The 26,730-nt window shown below is 48.9% G+C and overlaps 1 protein-coding gene across 1 annotated transcript in view; it reads right to left on the bottom strand.

The window, feature by feature from the left end:
• Positions 1-3,091: 3,091 nt before the first annotated feature.
• LOC101619010 (chromosome unknown open reading frame, human C15orf27) overlaps positions 3,092-26,730 on the bottom strand; it is a 121,552-nt gene continuing 97,913 nt past the window's right edge. The window contains exons 9-11 of the mRNA XM_012728506.1: positions 20,328-20,541; positions 11,395-11,457; positions 3,092-4,221 (exon numbers count right to left, since the gene is read on the bottom strand). Coding sequence (XP_012583960.1) covers positions 3,629-4,221; positions 11,395-11,457; positions 20,328-20,541 — 870 coding nt within the window. The 3' untranslated portion in view covers positions 3,092-3,628. The remainder of the gene's footprint in view (positions 4,222-11,394; positions 11,458-20,327; positions 20,542-26,730) is intronic.

Below are 26,730 nucleotides of genomic sequence, written 5' to 3' on the forward strand. Positions count from 1 at the left end.
GGTCCCGGCCAGAAGGTGCTTTAGGCTTGTGGCAGCTTTCAGGCCTTGCTGTGGGCCAATCCTTTTTGGGTAGACCCACGAGGGGATGGGTGACTTCAGGTGTTTGATTTAGAAGTTATATTCTTTTCTTTTGTATTGTATACTCACTGTATTAAAGTCCTTTTTCATTAAAGTCTTGTATGTTTTGTCTTTATGTGGCAGATGGCAGAACCTATTTAGAGCAGGCAGATTTGGGAGTTCGGTGGTGCCTCTCTCTCCCTGTCCTGAAACAGAAGGATCTCTGAGACACAGGCCACTAACCTCTAACCAAGTAGGGTCTGTGAAACCCACAGTCTGTGTGACTTGATCTGAAAAACTGCAGTCTGGCCCAGCAACCCATCCACACCTGGCTGGAGAAGAGTCAGCTGTGCCCCCAGGAAGGCTTTCCTGCTGCCCAGTCCCAGTGGGCAGAGGTGGGCCTGGCTGTCCTCACTGCCAGGATAGTATGGTGCGGTGGCATGTTGGTCACACGCTTGGCTTCTCTCTAGCCTGGTGGTGAGGCCCTGCAGGAGGGTGGGCTGGGTCCTCAGCCTGAGGAGGCCACGAGGGACAATGTGTGGCCAGGGTCCTTATTGCTGCGCCTGGCTCTCCTGGTGAGACCTGTCTTCATTCCAGGGACCTTGTTCCATGGATTAGAAAAGACCTCGGTTTAAATCCTGCCACTAGTTTGATTAGCTGTGTACCTGTGGTCAAGTCATTTCATTAATCATTCTGTACCTATGTATAGGTTCTCTCCTCTGTAAGCCATGGAAAATAGCCCCATGGGGCAGGGCTTATAGAGGAAGTGCAAAGATCACTTGTCCCACCAGGAGCTGAACCAGTGGGAACTGTCATTACAGTCACTGCTGGATACTGGAGCCAGCACTGCTGTCCAGACCCACCTCCCTTTTGTGACAGCACAAGGGGGGCTAGTGGGGGTAGGGAGGGACATACTCACTGACAGGACAGATGAGCAGTTTCCCAGAATTTCAAGCCTTCCAGGAGAGCCTAGAAGCCAGCTCCTGGCCCTAGAAGCCTGTGCTGTGGCACCCCAGAGCAGAGCCACAGTCAAAGCTTTTGCTCTCCCTCTGCACTGTGACCCAAGCCCACCCTCAGCTCTAGAGGGAGAAGCAGAGGCCCATGGTGCCTGGGGCCTAGATACTGAGTAGGCCTAGCCTCTACCTCAGGAGAAAAGGCAGGGCTGTTCTCAGAACTCTGTCTCTCAGAACTCGTCCATGCCCACCCTGCCATTGTGGCCATCCTGATGTCCCCCCAAGTCCTGGCATCCCTACTGGATTCGGTGGTGTTCTCTCCTTCTGCTACACATCTCCCTCATGTCAAACGTGGATAAGTCTTGTAGATTCTGTAGGTGGCCCAGTCCTCTGCACAAGTGACTTTGTCCCATTCCCTAGGACCTGCCCTGCTCCTGCCCTCCTCCCAGGCATGCCTGTGGCACTGCCCAGGCTCTGTGGACCCCTGCTGCAGAGGTCCCAGGCATTGGCATTCAAAGCTGCTAGTAACCAGTCACCTGGCTTTTTCTTGTCCCCCACCTGGTCCCTTCTCCACTCCCTCCCCTCCTTTTTTTTCCCCTCCCCCTTTTTAACACCACACTTCTCCCTGGCCCCCAACAGACCTCACCCAGCACATTTCTTCTGGCACTGCTGACCCACCCTCTCCACCTGATAAATTCCTCCTTAGCTCTGTCTTTTCATGGTTTTATAATCGACTTTATGCATTTAAGCCGACAATCCACATTTTCTGGAAGTGGGTCAGTTTTGGAGTTTATTGTTAAAACTGCCCCATCAAAACCTCTCTCTCTTCCATCCCATTAAGAAGCAGGAAGAACTGAGCCAGTGTGCTTATTCTTTAAATCTCTCTCCCAAGGTTTCCTCCCCTGTGAGCTTCCTCGGGGCCAGGGGCTTCCTCGGCCTCCTGCTGTGACTGTGCACTCTGGTCCCTGAGAGATGGGCCCCCTGAGTTTCTCTGCTCCTGGGACAGTGTGATGCTGGACTTGACTGTTCAAGCGTTGAAGGTGACAGTGGGCGAGCACCAGGGTAGGACTCTACCCCAGCGACTCGTGTGACCCTGAGAAAAGTGCAGCTTTTAAGAAGTGCAGCTTTTCTGTGGAAACATTTTCTGGATGGGGACACTGAGGTCCCCATGACATGGGGGCCTGATGCCTCCATGAACCAGGAAGGCACTTTTTACCTACAGGGAGTAATTTTCTTCCCTTTTTTCCAAGTGAGCCCTTTTTCCCAGCTGTGCCCAAGGAAGGTTCTGGGGTTCAGTTGGTCTCAGGCCTGAACCCTGCTCCTGACGGGAACCAAGAGAGGCAAGCAAGGGAATAGGTGCTGCCCCTGCTATGGACACTGCTGTCAGGGCAAGCGTGAGGAGTACAGGGCAAGAGGCCTGGACAGTGAGGATTGGCCAAGGACGTGGAGGATAAAGGACAGGTGAAGGGCAGCCAGATGCAGCTCACTGGCTCTCTGGAAGGTTGGGTGGAGGCCAGGGGTATATTCCAGATGAAAAAAGTCTCTTCTCCACTTTTTTTGCATAGAAAACAAAGCCTACTGGTTATAAACAGAATTCCTGGAGGCTTGTCAAGCCTGCTGGCTCACTTCTGGGGAGGATTCTGCAGGGGGCAGAGGCAGGGGGTGGGCCTGAGCTAGGACACCGAGGATGAGTTCTGACTGCTTGTGGGGGTTGAGGAGGGAGATCCTGAGACTTAGACTTGCTGTTCATGCACCCTGAGCACTGGAGCCTGGGTCAGGGAGTGAGGTCTAGAAATTGTCAGCAGCAAGGCAGAAAATCTGAGCTCAGCTGATGCAAGAGGAAAAGGGCAGGGCCACTTCCCTTTAAAGGTCTTCAGGCGGTCAGAGAGGGGGGGGAGACTCTTGGGGACCTCAGTTGGACCCACTAAATCCCTAAGGAACCAGGGTGGGTGGATTCTTCATCTGGACCAGCAATCAAAGAAAAACCTTATGCAATGCAGTGTCAGTTGCAGCTGGTTTTTATTATTAAAGCCAAGATTGGAAAATGACTGTCCCCTCCCCCACCCCCTGTTCCCCCGCCCCCATCTCTAGGTCCCTCCCTCATGTCCTGTGATGGTGAAAACAAAATTCATCTTGAAAAGACTCAGGAACACTCATGCTGAAGTGAGGATGAGGACAAACGACGTCAGTTCGGGTGCCGGTCTTTGGGTGATGGTGTCGGCTCCACCGGGGCTCCTGGGAAAGACGGTGTGGGGTGGGGCTGGGCTGCCCCTGCTCACAGTGCTGCTCCCGAGGCTCCCGGGGACTCGGCAGGAACGAAGGCAACAAAAGAGGCTGAGCTGGCCCCGAGCTCTACCCTGCTGAAGCTGGGCCATGGGCTGGTTTTTGTAAAAATGACTTTAAAAAACAACCCAGCCATGAGCACCCCCTCCCAAGCAGGGTGAGATGGGCACCAGCTCTGGGCTCTGAGGTCTGAGGCTGGTGGCCTTCTGGCCTGGCATCTCTGCCCCGAAGGCAAGCAACACCCTGAGGGCGACCCTGAGCCCTGGCATGTGGCCACGAGGCCTCTGGGACCCTGGGAGATCTCCCCTCCTCCCACCCAGCCTGTCTCAGAGGAGTTAGGCTTCAGGGACCCTGTGCAACTTTTGTTCTTTGGATTCTAAACATCTGAGCTTCTCATCTAGCACAGGCACCGGGGGCTGGTAGGGGAGAATGGGCTGAATCTGGAAGACAGTGAAGCCTTCCTGGCTCTGGTGGAATGGCCTGACCCGGTGCTCTGGCTCAGGGCTGGTGGGGGCTGAGTCTGGGGGGTTGGGCCTGGGCCTGGAGGCAGGGACCAAGGACCTCTGGGGTGGGCCTGGGTCCTCTGAAGGGGAGGACAGCTGGTCCAGAGCCCTGGCCTCCCCCAGGGGCAGCTGAGGTGGCAGCGGCAGTGGCCGGGGAGAAGGGATGAGCTCAGAGGCTGGCTGGTCACGGGCCGGGCTGTAGTCGCTGGAGGAGCCCAGGGTCAGGCTGCTGTCACTCTGGGCCTGGGTGCCGGAGCTGTGGACCCAATGCGAGGCACTCTCGGAAGTGGTGCTGACACAGGTACCGTTGCTGCCGGCTTTCAGGGGCACATCTACCAAGAAGAGGTCGGAAGAGGTATTGGGCTGGTGGATGTCTATGGCGGCTGTGGTGACCAGGCACATGGCTGGCTCTGGGACACCGCTGTCTGCAAGAAAGGAGGGGATACCAGTCACATTTCACCCTTGACCTCACATGTGGGCCCCAAGAGGGTGTGTTAGTTGAATAAGGGGCTGAGAGGTGGGTCTGACTGTGGCAGGCTGTGGGAAGGGTATCTTTGTGGGAGAGACCTTGGGAGACAGTCCAGTTCTCTAATATTTACCACCCACCCCACAGGGAGGATGTTGAGCCCATGTTGCTGAACTTGATTGTAGATGGTCCTCTGTGAGAGAGGATCTATGGCATGTCTGGTGGACGTTATAGGGCCGGTCCTGCTGGCCATCAACAATGTTCTAAAACAAAGGGTAGAACTCAGTGAGTGATGACAACCCAGGAGCAGTGCCCCAGGCCAACCTGATTTTGTTGGTTTATTTTATGGGCCTTTGTTGATTTATTTAAACCATTGAGATGTGGTTATTTGCAACTGTAGCATAACTTAGCCTATCCGGATAAACTCAGAACCAGGCAAAGAATGTGGTCTTCATAGTCACAAGGAATCATTCAAAGTTTTAAATAGGGCCACATGGACAGTGGAGATTAACATGATTACAGAGGAGCCTTCTGAAGATTGATTAATCTTTACAGGATGCAGAGGACATTTCAGAAGTCTTTATGGAAGAAGTCTCAAGGGGAAAACTACAGTGGTGTTGTGTATACATTATTTCTCCAGATTGGAGGAGAGGTACCATCTAGAAAGGTGGTCTTTGAAATCCATAAATTTGACAGGGTTAAATCATAGAAAAGAAAAAATTTAAATACATTATACATGTCATAGAACTTAGTATTCTAGCCCTGTTATGGAGTATATTAGGATTTGAGAGTTTTGAAGTCCAACCTACAAGATGCAACACTAATACAGATTCTGTTTCAAGATGATAATGTAGAAGTTTCTGAACTCTGTTCCTCCTATAGGCACACTGATTCCACAGTTACATATGGAACAATTTCCTCCAAAGAAAATGTAAACTATATGAGTGACTCCTGCACACTGGGCAGAAAAGTAACCCAAATTGGAATGGGAAGAAGAGGCTGAGAATGATCTCACCAACCAGAAACCCACAAGAGGGAAGGGACTCAAGACTAAAGCTTCTTGATGAGTGAAGGGCTCAAACCCCAACATTGGGCATCTATACCTGAGAGTCCCCTAAATCTCTAGCTTTGAAAATTAACAATGTTTACATTCATGAGACCCACAAAACTAGTGTGACCTGAGAAATGATTCTTAACAAGCATACACAGCATGGACTCACATATCCTGGGGTCTAATCAGCACAGAAGAAGTTTGAAAAGTCCCTTTATGTGAAATAGATTAATTTTAAAAGATCAACTTAAGGACTGGGGGGTCTGTTGAGGTTTCTTGTGGATAAAGTTTGTTCTCTAATAATGGAGGCTACTGGGTGCCATCTTTGTGTTCTCTGTCTACATGGCTATTGTCAATGGGTACCTTTCTTCTTTTTAACTCTAGGTCTTCCCCTTTCCCCTGGGCAAGTGCCATCTTTGTGGTCTACCTTTGTCATGGTCCAGAGCACCAGCACTCCAGAAGGGAGCTTTTATCTATGTCTACTTCCCCAGTTTTTGTGACTTTCATCCAAGAATGCCCTTTGGTTGCTTGGCTCTGGAAGCCAAGGGGGCTTGTATTTCTGGTCCTATGGGGCTGTAATAATCAGAGACATAGCTCTTGGCAAGCTATCATCCCTGGGGCACTTCACAGACAACAGACTGAAACACACATCCCAGTCTTACTGAGGAGGAGAGTTACTTGTTTCTCCAGAAGCCTTGGCCAGATAGGAAGGTTTTGGGTTTGGCACATACTATGGTCTATAGAGGTGTTCTCAGGGATCAGAGACTAGTGGATGAAACTTTGGCATCTGCCAAAGCCTTGCTGCAGTTCACTGGTATCTACCACAAAATAACTTATACCCTTGTGAGATATCCCCAACTTTATGGCTGCTGCCAGGGGACACCTCTATAGCACCTCACTCTGGTGGTCAATGGAGCTTCTTCTTGTGATCCCAATGGAACGTACTGTCTCATACCTTCAAGGCTGCTGCTAATGGACTGGTTTTCAACTAGCCTGAATCCAAGAACTGAATGAGATTCTCTCCTTTAGTACACAGATAGGTCTTGGTATACCCTCAGGGAACTATTGAAAATAAAAATGATCTATTTGGACAATATCAAAGAGTTGACTGGGATAGTCTGGCTAAGCTCCTGGGCACTCACTAAAGGCTGGGAGAGGCAGTATTTCATCTGTGCATAGAAACCAATATGATAAATGTACTCACCAAATTTGGCAAATGAATAAATATCGTGAGATAGAAAATGTTAGAAAGTAACAAACAGAAGTAACAGAGCTGAAGAATGTAATACTTGAACTGAAAAGTAGAGGTTCAACAGTAAACTGGATTCAGTAGAAGAAAAAATCAGTGAACACAAGTACAGGGCAGTAGAACTCAATCAGTCAAAACAGCCAAAAGAAAAAAGGGAGTGGGAGGAAATGAAGGTAGTTTAAAGGACTTAATGAACAGCATCAGAGTAACATTTGCATTGTAGGAATACCAGAAGGAGAATAGAGTGATAAAGGGACAGAAAATTATTTGAAGAAATAAAAGTTAAAAATATCCCTTACATTGGGGAACAAACAGACATCCAGATACAGGAAGTCCAAAGAGATCCAAGTAAATTAAATTATAGGCAGATTTTTTTTTTTTTTAGCAGAAACTTTTCAGGACAGAACAGAGTGGCACGATATATCTGAGATGAGAAATAAAAATTTAACCAAGAATACTCTACTTGGCAAAATTATAATTCAGAATTTAGCTTTTGCAGATAAACAAGAGCTAAAGGAACCTATCACCACTAAACTGGCCTAACAAGAAATGTTAAGGGACTTCTTTAAACTGAAAAGAAAAGGTCTTAACTAGTAACAAGAAACATGAAAGTATAAATCTCACTGGGAAGGTAAATATATAGTAAATGCAAAGGATCAATCATTTATAAAGGTATCACGGAGGACAAAAGGCAAAAGTAGGGCCCTCCCTGGTGGTGCAGCAGGTTAAAGCACAGCACTAAGAAGCTAAAGCCACTTCTGCATGAGTTTGATCCCCACCCTGGAGGTGATCCACACGGTGTGGCAGATCTCTCCTGACCGCCCGCTGCTCCCCTCAGCAGTGTACTCTTGTCAGTCAGCCTGCTCCCCACTCTGTCTCTGGTGAATCCTCTCGCCGCCCCTGCACCTGTAGCCTGTATTCCAGTTCTGTATGCATAAATAAAAAAATCTTTAAAAAAAGCAAAAGTAGAATAACTACAATATTTAGTTAAGAATATACAAGATACAAAGATATAAAAATATGACATAAAAATGTAAAACAGTGAGGAAGTGTAAAAATATAGAGCTAAAGAACATTTTCAAACTTAAGCTGTTCTTTACTTAAGATACTCTTATCAATATAAGTTATTTCTTGTAAGCCTCATGGTATCACAAAGTAAAAACCTATAGTAGATACACAAAAAATAATCTAAGCGTACCACTAAAGAAAGTCATCAAACCACAGAGGAAATGAACAAGAAAAGAAAGGAACAGAGAGGAATTATAAAACAGCCAGAAAACAATGACTAAAATGGACTCAATTCTTCAAACAACAGACACAATAAAACTGAATGTATAAAACAAAACACAAGAACAAACACAATCATCTATATATTGCCTTTAAGAGACTGACTTCAGATAACAGAATATACACAGATTGAATGTAAAGGATAGAAAAAGATACTGTATGCAAATGGAACCCAAAAGAAAACTTGAGTAGATAGACATGTTTATATCAGACAAAGTACACTTTAAAAAGACCTAATAAGAAACAAAGGAGGACATTACATAACAATGAGGTGTCAATCCAATAAGAGATAGAATATTTGTAATATTTATGCACCCAACATAGGAGCATCTAAAAATATAAAGTAAATATTAATAGGCCTACAGGGAGAAATAGACAGCAATATAGTAAGAGAAGGGAATTTCAATATTCCACTTACATGAAAGGATAAATCATCCAGACAAAAAAATCAATAAGGAAACAGCAACACAAAAGAATACTTTAGACCACAGGAACTGAACATAACTACACCTAATATACATACATACAGACATACATACACTGCATCCAAAAGTAACAGAACACATATTCTTCAAGAATACATAGAATAGGGTCCTCCCTGGTGGTGCAGCAGGTTAAGTCACAGCACTGTGAAGCTGTCCACAGCCACTGTAGCACGAGTTTGATCCCCAGCCAGGGAGCAGCAGACCAGTCCTGTCTCACCTGCTATTCCCCTCAGCAGTGTACTTTGCCATTCTGCCTGTTCTGCTCCCTGCTCTGTATCTGGTGAATCCTCTTATCCACCCCCCCCCCACCTTTTGGCCTGTACTCCAGTTCTGTATGCATAAATAAATAAATCTTAAAAAAAAAAAGAATACATAGAATAGTCTTAGTATATAGATCGTACACTAAGCAACAAAACAAGTCTAAATAAGCTAAAAAAGACTGAAATTCTTTCAAATTAAGCATCTTTTCATATCATGTGGTATGAAACTAGAAATCAATTACAAAAAGAAAATTGGAAAATTCATAATTATGTGGAGTTTAAGCAATACAAAACAATAGTGAATAGATATGAGTTAAAGAAGAAAATCAAAAGATAAATTAAAAATACTTTGTGATAAATGAAAATAAATCATACCAAAACTTATGGGGTGCAGCAAAGGTAGTTCTAAAAGGGAAGTACTAGCAATAAGCTCCCACCTCAAGAAAAAAGCAAGATCTCAAATAAGTAACTTTATTTAGGGAACTAGAAGAAGAACAAATAAAACCCAAAGTTAGTAGAAGGAATGATGTAACAAAGATCAAACTGGAAACAAATGAAATAGAGGGAAAAAGAAAGAAAATGTCAATGAAATCTGGTTATTTGACAAATATCAGCTATAGCCACCAAGAAAAAACAAGGACTCAACTAAAATCAGAAGTGAAAGAGAAGACATTATAATTGATAATACAGAAATACAAAGGATCAGAACAGACTGCTATAAGCAAAGACATGTCAAAAATTGGGTAACCTACAAGAACCAACAAATTCCTAGAAACTGGCAAGCTACCAAGACTAAATGAACAAGAAGCAGAAAATATTAACAGAATGATTACTAGTAAGGAGATTGAATCAAAAATCAAAAACCTCTGACAAACAAAACTCCAGGACAAGATGATGAACAAACATATTGATCCATATGAAATATTACATCAGTGAAGTGAAGGATAGAACTATCTGATCATCTCAACAGATGCAGAAAAAACAACTGACAAAATTCAACATCCATTTGTGATTAAATAAACAATCTTTCAATAAAGTGGGTATAGAAGGAACAAACATTAAAATAATAAAGAATATATTGCAAGACCTACAATGATGATCTTATTCAATAGTAAAAAGTTGAAAGCTTTTCCTCTAAGATCAGAAATAAAGCAAATATGCTCACTCTTACCACTACTACTCAATATAGTATTGGAAGTCCTAACCAGAGTGATTTGGCAAGAACAAGAAATGAAAGGCATCCAAATTGGAAAGGAAGAATTAAAACTGTCACTTGTTTACACACAACCTATTATACACAGAAAACCCTAAAGGTTCTAGCAAGAAACTCTCAGAACTACTTAACAAATTCAGTAAAGTTACAGAATGCAAATTCAATACACAAAACTCAGTTGCATTTTCATACATTAAAAATGGACTGTCAGAAAGAGAAACTAAGAAAATAATCCCATTTCCAATTGCATCAAGGAACAAAATTTCTAGGAGTAATTTTAACCAAGGAGGTGAAAGATTTGTACACTAAAAACATATATAGATTCATATATGTAGCCACATTAACAGAATATTATTCAGCATAAAATAATGAAGTCTTACCATTTGTGAGAACATGGATGGAGCTGGAGGGCATTACTCTTTCTCAGATGGAGAAAGACAAGTACTATATGATCTCACTTATATGTGGGATCATAAAGACAATCAAAGTAAGCTCACAGATACAGAAACAAATTAGTGGTTGCCGGAGGTGAGTGGTGGGTGAAATGGGGTGATGGGGGTCAAAAGGCACAAACTTCCATTTATAAAATGAATAAATCATGGGAATGTAATGCACAGCATGGTGATTATAGTCAGTAATACTAAATAGTCAATACAAATATGTGTTGCATATTTGACAGTTGTTAAGAGAATAGACATTAAAAGTTCCCATCATAAGAAAAAATTAATAATATATATGACAGATGTTAGCTAAACTTATTGTTGTGATCATTTAAAAATATACAGTAGTCCCCCCTTATTTTAGCACTCCCAGAAGATCCCTGAAACCACAGATAGGATTGAGCTTTATCTGTACTATGTATTACATAGATACCTATGATTAAATTTAATTTATAAGTTTGGCAATATAAGAGATTAACAATAAAATAGAATATATGTAACAATGTATTATAATCACGTTTAGTGAATGTGGTTTCTCTCAAAATATGTAAAATTTTGGGGCCCCTGTTGGATACTGTGATGTTAAACTGGGTAGGAGGGAAGTGCTGTATACAAGGAATGAATTAGTACATTATACAACCAAAACTAATAAAAGATTACAGACCTATGCTACCCCATCTCCCTGAGAAAGGTAAATGCTAGGGAGAAATAAGACATTGAGACTAAGTATTATTTTAAAACTCATCCTTTCCCATGAGTGAAAATCACTCTGTTCCCTGAGACTTTGCAGGAATGAACTATCAGGCCAGTGCCTGCTCAACGCCTACTGCTCTTCAGCTGAATTAAGCTGTTACCTCGGCCCCACCACACCCCGACAGAGAGGTGCTCAGGTTTGGAAGTGGTGAGGTTCCAGCCCCATATCCATTTCAGGGCCCCATCTGTAGCCCTCATCTGTGGCCCTCACCCAGCAACCAGAGCTTCTGGCCCCCAGCAAATGTGCTTGGTGTTTTAAGAGTGCCTTCTGCCTACAGTGATGGCATAGGCACCAGGAAATGGGCAGACCAGGTTGGGGAGTAGCCAGGGTCACAGCTGTCATGGGGCAGAACAGATGTTCCAGTATGTAAACAATAGCCCTCCACAGACTTACCACTGCTGGGCCCATTGTAGTACTGACTGATGTAGCTGTTCATGTCATCTTGCACCGTGGCATCTGTGGAGGTGAGGACAGCGAAGGGTGAATGTGAAGCTTGCCAGAGTCTGAAAGGCAGGGACTATGGCCAGTTGGTGCTCCCCCAGTACACCTTCGCTCTCCATCACATGCCTCCTGGAAGCTCTGGGTTCCATGGGGACCACCTATCTTTTGAGTTCAAACTGGACTTAGCACCAGGGACTCAGGGGCTGATCACACATGAGCTTGATGCATGATGGGAACAGGGCCCCTCCCTTCTTTGTTCTCAGTGTCCCCATGTGGGAGGCAGAAATGTAGAAACAGCTGCAGGACTTTCCTATGGCCTGAGCCTCCAAATATACCCAGTGTTCTTGGGGTCACTCGAAACTCTGTCCTCTGCATACAAGCTCCAAAGCCACATAGTGGCAGAAGAGAACCTACTGCCATGCCAGGGCTGTCTGTCTGGGCCCCATTTTCTGTGCACTCCAGGAATGGATCTGCAGTGGGCAGCCTCACCACCCACACAGGGCCTAGCGGATGGAGAACACTCACTACATATTTACTCAATGAAAAGGAAGTGCAAAGCTGTCTGAGTGAGGCAAGAGGACACGGAGACAGAGCCTGACTGGATAAGAGTGGGAGAGAGGCGAGGTCAGAGTTTGCAGTAGTCCAAGTACAGGAAGAAAAGGAGAAAAATGAGGTCGGCCTCAAAAGTCATCCTAAAGGAGCTTAGCCTTATCCCAAAGTCAGTGAGAAGCCACAGGGAAACTTAACTTGGACAGGTGAGGACTCCTGGCTGCGGGGGGAGGGGTGGCAGGTGCCAGAATGGAGACACAAGAATGGAGGCATGCAGGGTAAGGATTGACAGGCTGAGGGAGGCTGGGGTCAACCGATGATCAGGAGGGATTATACTTGATAGGAAGGATGATAATTAGGCTGGGATTGCATGACAGGACAAGAAACTGTGGCCAGGGTTCGACTGGCTGTGTAGGCCATTTCTTTGACCTGCAGGCTCTGGGCAGGGAAGGCTAGGAGAATCAGACCTGGTTTCAGTCCTCAGCTCCACCCTGTTCTGGCTCTATGACACTCGCTGGACCTTGGCCCCAGAATTGCTAAGGAGATTAAGGAGCTAATAAATGTCAGAGTGGGACAGATACACACACATGAGGGTCTGGCCCATCCTCTTGAGATGTCTGAGGACCTCTCTGAGGAGCATGGGCTGCCGGCAAGGGGCCCCAGGCTTTCTGAGGCAGCTTTCCAGGGCAGTGTGCCTGAGACTGCGCAGAAGCCAACTACCCTGACACTGCAGGCCTCGTGGCAACACAAGCAGAGCTGGCTCTTAAAAGCTTTTTTGGCCTCTTTTGATCCTTAAATGCCTGCGGTCAGAGGTGTGTTTTGCTTTAATGCTTGAGCTAAGGGAGGGCCGGGGGCTGGCTCCAGGCCCTGCTCAGGGATCTGCAGAATCAGACAACACACCCCTCAGTGGCTCTGTATAATTTATGTTCTGAATTCGGACTAGCCCCACAGGCTGCCCTGGAAGTGAGAGGTTGCTGGTATGCTGCTCCCTGCAAGCAGTGCAGGAGCAGGCCCACTGGGCCAGACAGGAGAGTCTGGTTGCTGGTCTTGGTTTTACCCTGAGCCCACAACTGCAGAGGCACCTAGAATGGGCAGCATCTGTGTTCAGCCGAAGTGTCCACAGGCCCATGCAACTTTATCCCACCTCAGATCAGGTGGCCTGGAGTGAATGAGAAAATCTCAGACCCCAGACTCTTGTCCTGGTGTCAACACTGGCCCATGATGGGAATGTGAGCAGTTTACAGCCCATCTCTAGCCTATGTCTTTATCTGCACCATGAAGTGAGGTGAAGCTCTTTCACAGAATGACAGGACTGGGGAGATGGCTCCTGACGCTGTCACCACCTTTGAGGGTCCAAGACGTGACAGAGCAGAATATGGGAGGCGGTCCCCAGAGCAGGAACCACCTCATCACCCACAAGCATCTCTCCCATCACGGTCTGTAGACCTGGGCCAAGGGAGTTCCCTCTCTCTGTTGAGCAGCTGGTGGCTTCTCATCCTCATGCGTTCCGTATGGTCACAGGATGCACACTGCTACCAGGCATCGGGGCCCAAGTCTCTGCCCCCAGGGAGCACAGTCAGGGTCTCCTGGGATGTCCACTCCTTGGCCAGGCAGGAAGTGCTTTTCACACAGGCCACACCGCTAGTCTATATGACCAAGCTCACCCGTTCCTGAGAAGTCTCTTCCAGGAAGTGACTTGGGCCCTCCCGCATTTTCCAGTTCTGTAGGTTTCACTGAGATTCCTAGCTGTGGCCAGAATAGGGAGGGGTAGAAGACAGCCTTCACTGTCCTTCAAAGCTCCAGGTGGTGGTGCCAGTTCTTCACATACTGAGGTCCTTTCATCTTCCTGCTCCCAAGAGGCTGCATTAGCTCCGAGACTTGTCCTTCCCCAAACCTGGAGTGCTCACTCACCTAACCCAGTCTAACAGCCTGTAGGTGGGTCTGGCTGCCACCCTTCTCTGACTCAAGCGCTTGGGGCCAACAAGGACACCCAGCTCTTTTTTCCCAACAAGGACACCCAACTCTTTTTCCCCTACAGGCGGCACTTGGCTCAGGCCAGGCCTATGTGTCCTCCAGGGCATCTGGTGTTTAAGGCCCCAGGCAAATGTCTAGAGGTGCTGCCTGCTAAGGCTCTGAATCTGGGTTCAGCCCATAAGGCATTAGCTCTCTCCCAATCTTGGTGTTAACTCTGCAAGTGAGGGTGGTCATCTCTCTATCCAGGTGGTTTGTAAAAATAACCCAGACCAGGTGACCTTCACCCCAGACATCTCTCCTGAGCTGACTGGTCTGGCCAACAGGACAACTTCTGGATGACCTCCAGCTAGCTCTGACTCAACATTACCAAAATAGATCTCCCATACTGCCTCTTCCTCCTTTGTGGTAGGTGGCGGCCCATCATACTGAGACATAGGCCACTTCTCAGCTGCCTCTCTTTCCTCACCACCAACCTGATCCTTCCCAAGTCTGAGACCCACTGACGGGCCCTGATGCCCTCTGCTATGGCCCTGTGGGTCCAGCCTTGGTTGAACTGAAACTGTCCCCTTTGGGCTCTTGTTATGATTTAATGAGGGGGCGGGCTCAATCCACAGATGTGTCTGACATGCAACTTAGGTCCTCAGGTGGGGGTGTGTCCACTTTGATTTACTGACCCCCATCTCCACTTCCTCTTCATAAAATCTGTGCCCACTAGGAGCCTTCAGCATGAGCTTTAAGACAGACTGAAAGTGAGACCTGACCATGCTGCTCTCACAGCGCCCACACTGGTGCTGTCAGGTCTCTGCTCCAAGCGTCTCTTCCCCAGACTGCTGGGGCTAGAGTTCTGTCCTCACCCACACAGGGTTCAGACAGCCCTGGGAATTCACTGCATTTTCCTATCAACTGGGCTGCACCTGGCATCTCTGTCAGTCACCCATCAGGCAGGGTCAGAGACACCAGGACATCCTAACCACTCCCTCCACCTCCTGGCTTCAGCCCACAGTCTAACTCCCTCTCTTTGGTGCTTCCTGTCCAGAGACTAGTTGGGTGGCTGGAGGCTTGGAGGGAGGAAGGATGCTTGAGGCCAAGAACAGATCACCTGTCAGACTTGGTGCGGGCGTGTTCACCCTTCCGTTTGCCCCCGGTTTGCTTTCAACTGGCACCAAGGAGCCCTAAGGCTATGCAGGAATCACCCCACATGAGGACTGAGCTGGTAGAGCCTGAAGGGGCTAGAAAGCAGAATGGGCACAAAATGGCCTTGGGCGCCAGCCCCAGTTCTGCAGTCCTGTGCTGTGTGGCCTGGGCCATTCTGAGCCTCAGTTACCTCATCCATTAAATGGGAATAAGAAACACCTCACATGCTGTGGGCTGTAAGACTCACTGAGACAATGAATGTCGAGTCCAGTGGCCCCTTCAGCTCCCTGAGCCCTGGGCCCCCAGCACACAGTCCTAGCTCATTTTTGTAGCTGCAGCTGGAGTTGGTTTCAGGTGCTCGGTGCCTTTCTTCCTTGGGTGTGAGCCTTCTGCAGACCCATTTTGACTAATCTCCTCGAAGCCAGTGGGTGCTGAGGTGGCAACGCTTATAATGTGAGTTTTGCCCACAGGGTGGAGCCCTGTACCACCTGCCCATGCAGCAGAGCTGGGAAGGGGTGGTGAGTCAGCTGGGCCTCCTGGAGGAGCCAGGGCCTCCAGGCAGGAAGACTGTTCGTCCACACACCCTGAGCACACAGCGTGCTGCCCTCTGGCTTGGCCAGGAAGCAGGACAACCACACACGTGCCCACTGTGTGCTGGCTATGAGAGCTGTGTGTGCGATTGGGTTCAGAGCTGTATTTCTGCTACTTATCTCATTCTGGAAAATCAGGGGCTAGCGACATGGCTGGATACATAATTAGTGGGCCCTGTTGTTGAAAAACATTAGGTGTTCCCAGAGGGCAAAAGCAGAGCATTCAACCAAGCACTAGGCCACACAGTTACGGACCTCGATGGCAGGTGGTCAAGTATCTTGTTCAAGGCCCAGCTGAGATTCCAAACCAGCCCCAAGGCACAAGCCCACAGCTTTCCCTAAGTTCCATGTGTCTCTTGGCCTTGACAGCGGCTGTTACTTTGTGTGAGGGCCTTCAAGGGCTAGCCACTGAGCTCTCGGGCTCCATGGCTCCCCACCAGGTGCACACACGCTGGGGGCCAGCTGCAACGCAAACCCCGATGTGGCTCCATGAGCACAAAGTCTTGTTCTAGTCCTGCCTGGCAGGGGCAGGACCTCGTCTGGGGGTTCCTCTGGGCATTGGTGCAGTGTAGGGGCTAGAGATTTGCTGTGATATATGGTGAAAATGCAGAGCTCTCACCAGTGAGTGTCATTCATAAGTTATGGGCGAGATCCAAGACTAATAAATTGGGGGGGGGAAGTATTAATGACTGCACAGGGGCACTGTGAACTTGGCAGGCTCCAAAGTCTAGAACTTCTCAGCCCAGGTTTTAAAAATGATTTGTACTGGAGCAAGTCTAAACAGAAGCTGGTTGGCAGTGGTCAGACGTCCGCTGGGGACTGTTGAGACTGGAGGAGTACTCACACACAGCCTCCCAGGCCACCTGCCTGTGGCGACCTAAGTCTCCTCCTGAGATTGACTGCTGTGTCTACAGGTCATCCCCACAGACAATTGAGGGACAATTGTGCTAGCATGGCCCCAGAGCTTTCTAGCCTCAAGGTCATCCCCGGCAACAAATGCTGCCCTTTCTCCATCTTCAGAACAGCCAGAGTGCCCTAGCTGGTCCAGCCATAATTTCTAATGTCATGGCAATCCCTCCCTGGACATACACCTTAGCAATGGGGGCAGGGGCCCTGTGCAGGCTGTGAATCATGCTACTTGACTTTGCAGTCCTTCTCTTAATTGCCCCTGCCTTCAAGGTGTTTGCTTTGCTACAGATATAATGGGGTGGCTGTGCAGTTGCAGGTGGGGAGCACAGTCTGTGTAGGCTGGGCAGGTGCAGGGCAGGAGCCATCTGGAGAGTTAGGGCAGCCTTGTGTTAGCGGGTAAAGGGCTAACAGGCATGGGCTTCCAGGGATGCTGGTGGATGCCTTCTGCAACTGCTCCCAGGGGATCATATTTGTAATCTCTGTGGGAGTCCCCACTGCCTTGTTCAGCTGTCCTCCAAGTTTCCAGAAGGGTCACTACAGGCCCTGTAACACCCTGGCTGGTGATACACAGCTGATCACGTTTATGCCAAGTGAATTTCGACCCTGACACAGCATCCTCCCTCCAGGTTCTGCCTCCTTCTTCTTCCTCATGTAGGCTCTCCACTGGAGACTCCACTTCACAGCATTCCCAGAAACCGTGGGACTATGTTGGAGACTTGATTTGTTTGCAGACTCTCTAAGGCAGGATTTGACTCACCATGGGCCCAAAATGTGGCCACAGGCATCCAGGGTCCATGGGTGATGGGCTGAGGGACAATGGCAACTGATGTGCCAGGGTGAAGAGCCATGATCACCTCAACAACTAAGGCTCCTGGTGAGAGTGACCGCAGTGCTGAGCCAGCAGTACTCTCCTGACCTGAGGTGTGACTAAAGGTGGGCAACTTGGGAAAGATCACTGTGCGTGGTGGGGAGGGGGCAAGGGCTTCTATGGGGGCAAAGCTGAGGATCAGGAGCCAAGCAAGGTCCAGAGATAATGAAGGCTGAACTTGAAGGTGTAGAAGGTGTTTGTCCAAGTAATACGGAGGCGGTAACACCAGCAGGTGATCTAGAGCAAAGACAGGAACGAATGAGTTCTAGCTGAACAAACAGGGGTGGTAGGGACCCACAACACAGCAGTGCCAGTGGGTGGGAGCAGGCCCGGGTCCTGAACAGAAAAACAGGGGTGGCCTCTTGGCACTCTGTGCCGGTCTTGTGGCTCCCCCAAAACAATGTTTGCTTCTGGACTTTGAGAAGGACCAAAATGTTGGCTGCTGGGGGAAGAGCAGCCAGGAAAGAATGTAGAGCCTGTCCCCTGAGGATTGGACCAGGTGGTGCGAGTAATGGTCCCTGCAGAAGGAAACACCAGGAGACTCATCTCTCATGGGAAACCTCAGCTGGAAGGACACCAGCAGAGCTGTGCATAAGAACTGTGTGGGAGGTGAGTGCCAGGGGCCGGCTTGTCTTGTGAGAGGGAAAATTTTCTAATATCCCAGCCCTTTGAAGGTGGGGCTTGGTATTCCCTGGAAGGTACAGCGCACCCATGTTTAGAGGAAAGTAAGCTAAAGCTTCTTGGCAGGGTTATAGATGGGGTTCAAGAACCTGCTGAAGGACTGGCCTCAGAAGTCTAGCCTGACCCCAAGCTCTATAGTTCTTCCCCAAGCTCTAAGGTCTCTCAAAACATAATAACAATCGCCCTGCTCCCCTAAACCTTTCCCACTGCCTACAGCCTACCAAGCACTCTTATAGCCCTCTATCCTGCAACCACCTGTGAAGGACACAGCTGGGTGGCCTGAGTCCACTTCACAGAGGGAACACTGGACACCTCAGTCAGATCCAGGGACTGGCTCTGGCTCCTGCCTCCCACCCTGCCCAGCTCAGCGCTCTGACATGCCAGGGTGAAGATGGTGAAGCAGGTCCCACAGCAAGCTGGACTTCGGGGCCCCAGTGGCTGGTCCAGTGCCACCATCTCCTGTGTATGACTGAAAGTCTGTCTTCTGTGGGTCTGATTTTCCTCCTCTATGTGAGTGAAAGATGTGAGGATGACAGGAAATCGTTGAGTAAAAACTTTCCCTTGAAGAGTGTTTGATTCACCCTAGCTCCCTTCCCTCAAGCTAAGAAACTGTGAGCCTGGAAACAGTTTCATTTATTAAGGGAAGTCAGTTTTGAAAAGCACTCCTTGGTGAAGTCCAGAAACCCCTTACCCAAATGTCGTTAGTTATAACAGCTTTTAGATGCAGGTTCCAGCGGAGAAGACCCAGGCCCTGGCAGGAAAGGTGTGTAGGGAAGGGCCCTGCTCTGACACCCCTTGGATCTCCTACCCACCTGGCTCCCAAGCACACTGAGCTGAGGCTGATCCCTGGCTGGAGCCCATCAAATCACAGACTCCCTGAGGCTGTAACGGGGTGGTCCCTAGGAAAAGGGAAAGTTCCAGGTTCCCTGCCCTACCCAGAAATAAGGTGGAGCTGAGGAGAGAAGAAGAGAGAAGAGAAGGAATCTGAGGAGAAGAAGGCAGCAGGGTGGAGAGCCAGAAGGCGACCTGAGGAAGCCACATGGAGCCATGTGAAGAAACCATGTTTATTTCTTGGCCCTGGACTGGTTGAAAGAGATGTGGGCGAGAGACCCATGACTATGGCAGTGTTTCTACTGATTTTGATTTTGCTCTTTTCCTCCCAGACTGGCCTGGCCATTTCTGACCCTTTTCCATGGGTCCCAGCCAGAAGGTGCTTTAGGCTTGTGGTGGGCTTTCAGGCCTTGCTTTGGGCCAATCTCTTGGGATGGACTTTTGCCCATGAGGGGATGGGTAACTTCAGGTGTTTGATTTAGAAATTATATTCTCTGTCTTCTGTGTTAGATACTCACTGTATTAAAGTCCTTTTTCATTAAAGTCATATATTTTGTCTTGATGCAGCAGATGGCAGAACCTATTTGGAGCAGGCAGGTTTGGGGGTTCAGGGGTGCCCCTCTCTCTGCCCTGTAACAAGCCCTCAGAGGCCCAATGCTGAGGCAGTGCCATCACCAGAGAGGAGGGTATTTTCACCCCATCACAAACAACAGCTGCAACACTAGCAGGATTGTGGTAGGCACCCCTTTCTCTGAGTTTCCCAACTGCCCCTTGAGGAAGGGTCAGCACCTTCCATTTGACAGTTGGCAAAGCCCATTCCCAGGAAGTTTAAGCCCAGGGTGTGGTCATACAGTGACCCAGAGGAGACAGGCTGGAATGACCTTCTCTGTGGATCCTGCCTGGGTCAATGCCAGTGTTCACATCTCCTCTAACCGCCTCTGCCCATCAATTTGCTTTCCTTTCTAATGCTTGGGCTCTAGGTTCTTCGGGCACCGACCTGGACTTACTATCCGGGTGCCGGTGGGCCTAGCAGTCCAGTGGGAAAGTCGCACGCGGGGGCTGGGAATGCTTTTTCCTGGCTCAGTTTCTTCATCCAGAGCAGGATGCTCACACCTCCACCCGTGGCTGTGAGGAGGGGGTGGTCAGGTGGCCAAGCCGGCCAGTGACCCTGGTTCGAAAGGGGTACCATCACCCCACTTGCCGTGAGCTCGAGCTTGCTGCTGTCTCCCAGTGTCCCCGCGATGGGGGGCGTGCCCATGGGCATAGGAAGGGGCAACGGGCTGCTGGACCAGAAGACCCGGGCCCACCCCCCAGTGCCCACAGTGAGGGCGGGCGGGAGGTGGGCTCACCTGGCTCCCCCGGCTCCTGCGGCCTCCGCCGCTCCACCTCGCGCCCGCTCGCGCCCGCGGCCGCGCTCTCCTCCGCCCACGCTCCGGCCTCTACCACCTGGTACCCGCTGCGGGGCTGGCTGAGCACGTGCGGGGTCCGCAGCGCTGCTTCGCGCTCCGCTGCCAGGTCCAGGTCCTGCTGCGCCAGGTGCGCCCGCAGCTGCCGGATCTCGAACTGCAAGAGGAGAGGGGGCTGGGGACAGGGTGGGGGCGCCCTGTGGCAGGCCTCGTGGATAGGGCCCACGGAGGGGATCCGGGAGAAGTACCCGAGGGAGGGCCGCAGGAGGGACTTGCCGGCCTTGCAGGGCTCCAGGGATCCTGGACCACCAGGGTGTCTGTGCATGAGATGGAGTGTGTTCCTGGGTCTCAAGTCTGAAGCCTGGGTGTGTGGCCCTCCTGCGAGGACAGGGTAGGAAGAACACTGAACTGGAGGCAGGGAATCTGGACTGCAATCCGATTCAAGCTACTTGCCCAGATGTGCAACCCAGGGGAAAGTGAAGGTCTTAGCGCCAGTGTCTTCCACTGGTCATGAGGAAGACAGGTACACACACATAACCCACCCCCACCTCCATACCCAACTCTTCCCCCCTCCCCCCATCTGTACCGGAGGTCTGGAAAGCCACCTGTGAACACCCTGGTCCATTTGAACCCCCAGCAATATTCTCTACCCTCTATTCTAGGAACTGTTCTGAATGGAGCTACTACTCACAAAGGATCTGCTGGAGTCCCAGCTCTGTGGCTTACTGGCCACGGGCCTCAGTTTCCTCTTCTATAAAATAAGGCTTATGTAGGAGTTTCCACCTCTTTAAAGACTTGGGTGCTATATAAAGGCTTTGTAAAAAGATGCACACATTTTGATTTTGGTTAATTTGGGGGCAGGGCCTCTTAGGGAGGCTTCCAAATACCCTTGGATTTGTGGCTGAGATAGATGTTCACACTCTGGAATCTTCCTGGCAAAGCCTGGGTCTGACCTTGAAGGGCCCAGCTGTGGACTTTGGGGAGGAGGCTGGGGGGAGGGGTGGAAGGGAGGAAGGATGGCTTTACTGCCATCTCGTGGCACAAGCATGCATTGCACAACCTGAGTCTGACTTGGGGGTGTAGGGGAAGAAAGAGATCCAGAGAGACCCAGGCCTTGGGTTTCCTATGTAGGTTACCTACTTACTGATTAGACTCAATCACCATTCCTGATCCCTCCCTGGAGCGTGAGACTCCCAACTCCTATCTGACTACCCCACAGAATTGGTCTACCTGGTCCAAATAGCATTTTTTACTGTTTCCCCAAAGCTGTGGCTGAGGTATTTTCATCTCATTTTAGCTGGAGTCCCACACTAATCCCCTCCCTCGCCTCCCTCAGCTCATGATCCAAACTGCCCCAGAGTGCAGCTTCACCCCCACCACCCTGCTTCTTTCCACTTCCACTGCCAGTTCCCACCTAGCCATGCAGCTTCCACAGACTCTGTCCCTTCTCCAGCAGAAAAAGAGGGGTTCCTGAAAACCTAAATCAGACCATGTCACCCTTTTCCCAAAAACCTCCATCAGGAGAAAAGCCAAGCTTTCCCTTTGGTTTACAAAGCAGGCCCCCATCTCTCTGGCCCTGCCTCCATCCTGTTCACCTCATCCTGTCTGCCTTTGCCTCCCCAGACTCACCTTCTTCCATTTCCTTAAGCATAGCAAGTGCGAGCTGGTCTCAGGGCCACTTCCCCAGCTGCTCCCTTTGCTCCCAGTTCACCTAAACTGCGACCCGGGCACTGCATCACATCAGCCCATTTGCATTCTCTGAATCATATTCACCACCTTTTGACATTATGTTTATTTTTTTTTCCCTTTGGATACATACAATGAGCAGGTAGCAAAGTGGCAGTGGGACCACATGTCAGTGCTCACAGCTATTGTCTTTGGGGTCAGTTTTCCAGTCTGAGGACACACCTCTGTGCTGGAAGTAGGAGGGAAGTGGGCAAAGGGGCCTGGCCTTGGCGGGAAGACTTCTCCTGGACCTTGTTTTCAGCCCTGCCCTCTGCCCCAGTGCCTAGGCAGCGCCAGTCACTGGGGAGCACTCTGGTTCCACTTCTCCAGAGGACAAACCTTTGACTCTTGTAGGTGCAGGAGTGCCGCACAGGGTTTGGAAGGGGGCAAATGGGGTTCAGTTATTGTGCATCTAGATTTTCAGCCCCCCTCACCTTCCTCCCAGATTCCCAGGGTCCCCAGGGGGTCGTAAGCCCATTTTCCTGACCATCCTCCTCTGAAGTCATGTCACTTACACATCTGCCACTCTGCTCACTCTCCATCCTCCTCAATCCACTGGAATCTCTATCCTCTTTCCTCTAATCGACAAGACTTCAATAAAAAGCTTCTTAATTCCTACATGACTTTTTTTCTTTACTATCATTTTAGTGGAGTTTGGAGAATGAGATCAGATAAATAAGTGGGGCCAATCACCATTTTCTTTAAGACTGCCAACTGATTTTCCTCTCTCTCACCCCCAGGGTAGGCTGCTGAACAAAAATAAAGGTGTGATAAGCAATAGATGCTAATCTCAGGGAGGTCTCATTTAAGCCACCACCCTGCTGGCCAGGTCCCAGAGGCCTCAGAAGATCTACCAACACTCATTTCAGGCCACCAATACAATGCCGTGCAGAACTGGGAAGAAATGTGCACAACTGGCTGTCAGGGACAACTCAGTCCACCCTGGCACTCTGAGGAATATAATTCCAGTAATAGCCGTGGTGTTATCTGCTTTGTTGACTGACTGGTACCTGAAGGCACTTGATTCATATTGTTGAAGGATAAAAAATAAATGAATGAATGAACTAGTCAATTTTGCTTAATTCTGTGCTTTCTGACTGGGTCTTAACTCTAGTTACAAACAGCCTTAATCCTACCAGAAAACTGAGACAAAGACTGAGCCTTGACTCTGGTCACACTAAGCCCTCATACTAGTCACAGACTAAGCCCTGATCTTGGTCATATCTTGAGCCTGGGCCCTGGTCTCACATGAAGCTTGAATGCCAGGTGTTCAACTTGAACACCTGAGAGCTCTGACCTTGGTCACGCACTGAGACCAATCCTGGACACAGACTCAACCTGCACTGTTTTCAGACTAGGCTCAGACTCTGGAACTTAACAACCCAGCATTCAAGTGGGGCTACAGGTCTCTAAGGGTGAGAAAGTGAGGCTGGCTCACGACAAGGAGAGGATTCAAGTCACCCCTCTGCTGACAGGTCTCAGAGGGCACAGAGGGCCTCCAAGGCAAGCCTTCTGAGCTCTGCTGGGTCAGGGAGTCCCTCCTCCCGAGGTTGACCTGGACTACCACGGGCACACCCAGCCCACTTTCTCCAAGGCTGCTCATCAGGGCCAGCAGGCTCAGCTAATGGCTTCCTAGGCCACTCTGAGACAATGCATTATTGATGACTTGTAATTGATATAGTGCTGCCCATGAGTGTCCCACTAGAATTCAGGCCAGACAGCTGGATTAGGACTCACCCAGCCCCAAGACCATATGTGCAGACATAGGCATGAGCATGTTTTGGGCTATAGATATGAACCCCAAGTTTGTGGTAGTTCTCCCAGCCTTTCACTCATTCATTCATTCATTCAGTCAATCAGTCACATACTCATTTACTAAGAGGTCAGGTCAAGTATGGTGAGGGGCATGTTAAAATTCTAGTATGTGTTTTAGAACAAAATGTTCTCTTTCAGCTTTGAGATGAGTCCTGGGCAGCCCCAGAATGGGAGAGGGGATGTCTATCACACCAGGAACAAATCTGAGAGAGTCCCAAGGATCAGCTCTGGGTAGTGCTTGTGGCAGAGGAGGTGTGGTGTGTTCAAGAGGCAGAAGTCTGGCAAGTTAAAGGACGCTGGGAAATCTTCAGGGCCATACAAGGCAGATGCTTGCAGACACCGTGAGATGTTTTAAAGACAGAGTCTTTATTTAAAGAGCTACAAGAAAAATGAAGTGGTGATTTTGATGAGAATTTTGAAAACATGGTGCTTCCCTACAATGGAGAACAGATGGATGGAGATGAGGCCAGGATGCATAAGTGAATACCAGCAGGGAGGCCACTACAGCACTCACGCCAGAAAGGACCAGAATCTGGGCCATGGAGGAGACTGTGGAAGTGGATGTAGAAGGAAGGATAGGAGAATAACATAGGAAATGTAAGGGTTAGCATGTGATGTGGCTTAGAGTGGGAATGAAGACAAAGGGCACCTCATTGGGGGACATATGTTTATGAGTTACGTATGCAGAGGGTTTGGAGTGACTAGATGTTCTCAGTCCTCATCTTGCTCAGAATGACTGACTCCTTCCTGGGGAGTTGCAGATAGGCCAAATAGTTATCAGTTCTGGTCACTGGCTCTGATGGTACAAAGAGTTGCTACGATGTTCCAGCCTGACTCCTGACCCCTGCGTAGACTGGACATAGCCACATGTGCCTTCCTGATTGACGGAAGGGCTGTCAAAGGCTTGTAGCCATCAGGGCCTCATTTGTCAGGTGGTGAACTGAGGCCCTCAGGTAGGAAGGAGTCTTCTGTGCTGGGGGACACGGTTGGGGAAAGTCCAGTGCCCTCTGGTTCATAAGAAGTAAAGTTGGGCCCTGAATCCATGACTGCGGCTTCCATTCCCACAGATCTGTGTCGGGTAACTTGCAACCTAATAGGTGAGATGTAAATGACTCAGCTGAAACAGAATAGAGGGAACAGGGTAGCAGTAAGCCTAGGAAAAGGCAGGAGACCCTCACATGGGGGAAACACCAGGGCTGGAAGCAGGAGTCCGAGCTCGTAGTCCATTATCCTCCCTCACTCTGACTTTGGGTAAGTCTCTTTTCCTCTCTGGGATTTAATTTCACTAAGTGTTCAATGAGGAAAATGGCCTAGCTGTCTCCTGAGTCTATGATGAGCTCTAATCTGAGTCTAATCTTGCTCTGTGACCCTCATTGCGGGGAGAGGGGAGAAGAGGAAGGAAGTGCAAGTGCCAGTTAGCCATGGGTGCTGTATTGAGAGCCCTCTCTGCTGAAATGCCCCATTGCCAAAGGGCTTACTCTTTAGACAAAGGTCGGGAGCCCCTAAAATGCATCAGAGAGCAGCACACCATAGAATGGCTCATTAGTCATGCAAATAAGCAGGAAAAGGTGATCAGTTATCAAGATGTAAAGCAATTAATAGAAGCTGAATAGACGGGACTGGGTAGCAGTTGATTTCTTAGACAGAACTTCAAAATAACTGTGATTAATATGTTAAAGGATGTAGGGGGAAAGGTAGACAAAATGGATGTAGCAATTCAGTGGAGAGAAACAGAACTTGTGAAAGGAACCAAATGAAACTTTTAGGATCTTAATAGATAATGCTTGAAATTGACGCTATTGGGTGGGTTTGACAGCAGACTGGAAATAGCAGAAGATAGGGATTTTGAACTTGAGGAACCTGAGGATAGGTAAACAGAATAGGATCAAAACTTCTTGCTAGGAAAAAAAAAATAAGAATAAGGTGAGAGAGAGGGGGAGAGGAGAGAGAAACATGATCAGAAGGTTTTATGTATACAGTTAGAGCTCCAGAAGAAGAAGCATGAAAGGACTGAACAGCGCGATAAAGAAATCATGGCTAAAAACTTTCTAATCTAATAAAAAACATCAATCCTGAAATTCAAGATACTTAAGGAGTCCTAAATAGGTTACATACAAAAAGCCCCACGCCTAGAAACCAGGTGGTTGTACCCCTGGGAGCAGATAAGGAGAAACACAACACCCATGCTCTCGAGGGCGCATGTGGGCGTGGACCTCTGAGAGAGGTGGTGCATGGCTGCTTTGATGGCAAAATGAAGCAAATTTCCCATTGGCATACTGGCCCGATGGGGGAAAAAAAGACCACCTTGGGACTTGGGAAGCATAGAAGTGCAGTCACACCCCGTACTCAGTGCACGCCATTAGCTAAGTATTTCCAATGAGCTAACCTGGTCACGCAGCCTGGGACCACAGGGAAACCCGAGTGCATTACTGGAGTGAGTTAGGTCCCTTGCATCGGGCTGGGCTTTTAATGCACGCCTAGGCGGGCCAGGCCCTTCGGGGCGGCAGGGCCGGCACACCCGTCACAGCTCTGCCTTTAATGGTCTGGTTTGTGGAGTACAACTGCCGCGGCCTTGGCCTGATCAATGCACACTTTGGCCAAACGCTCAATGGTATCTAATGCAATAGCAATAATTTTCTTCCATCCTATTAGTGCTGTCTGCACAGACTGCCCTGCCTTCAAACCCATCTGCTGCTGGGATAGCATCCAATGTTTATTTCCATTAGTTTTGCCATTGTTGGTAACAATAAAAATCAGGAGACAGTTGCAAACTAATGATTTAGGAACAGGGTGAAGCTGAATTCAA

This window comes from Condylura cristata, unplaced genomic scaffold (genome assembly GCF_000260355.1).
Source record: "Condylura cristata isolate star-nosed mole 26May11 unplaced genomic scaffold, ConCri1.0 scaffold00023, whole genome shotgun sequence".
NCBI classification, from domain to species: Eukaryota; Metazoa; Chordata; class Mammalia; order Eulipotyphla; family Talpidae; genus Condylura; species Condylura cristata.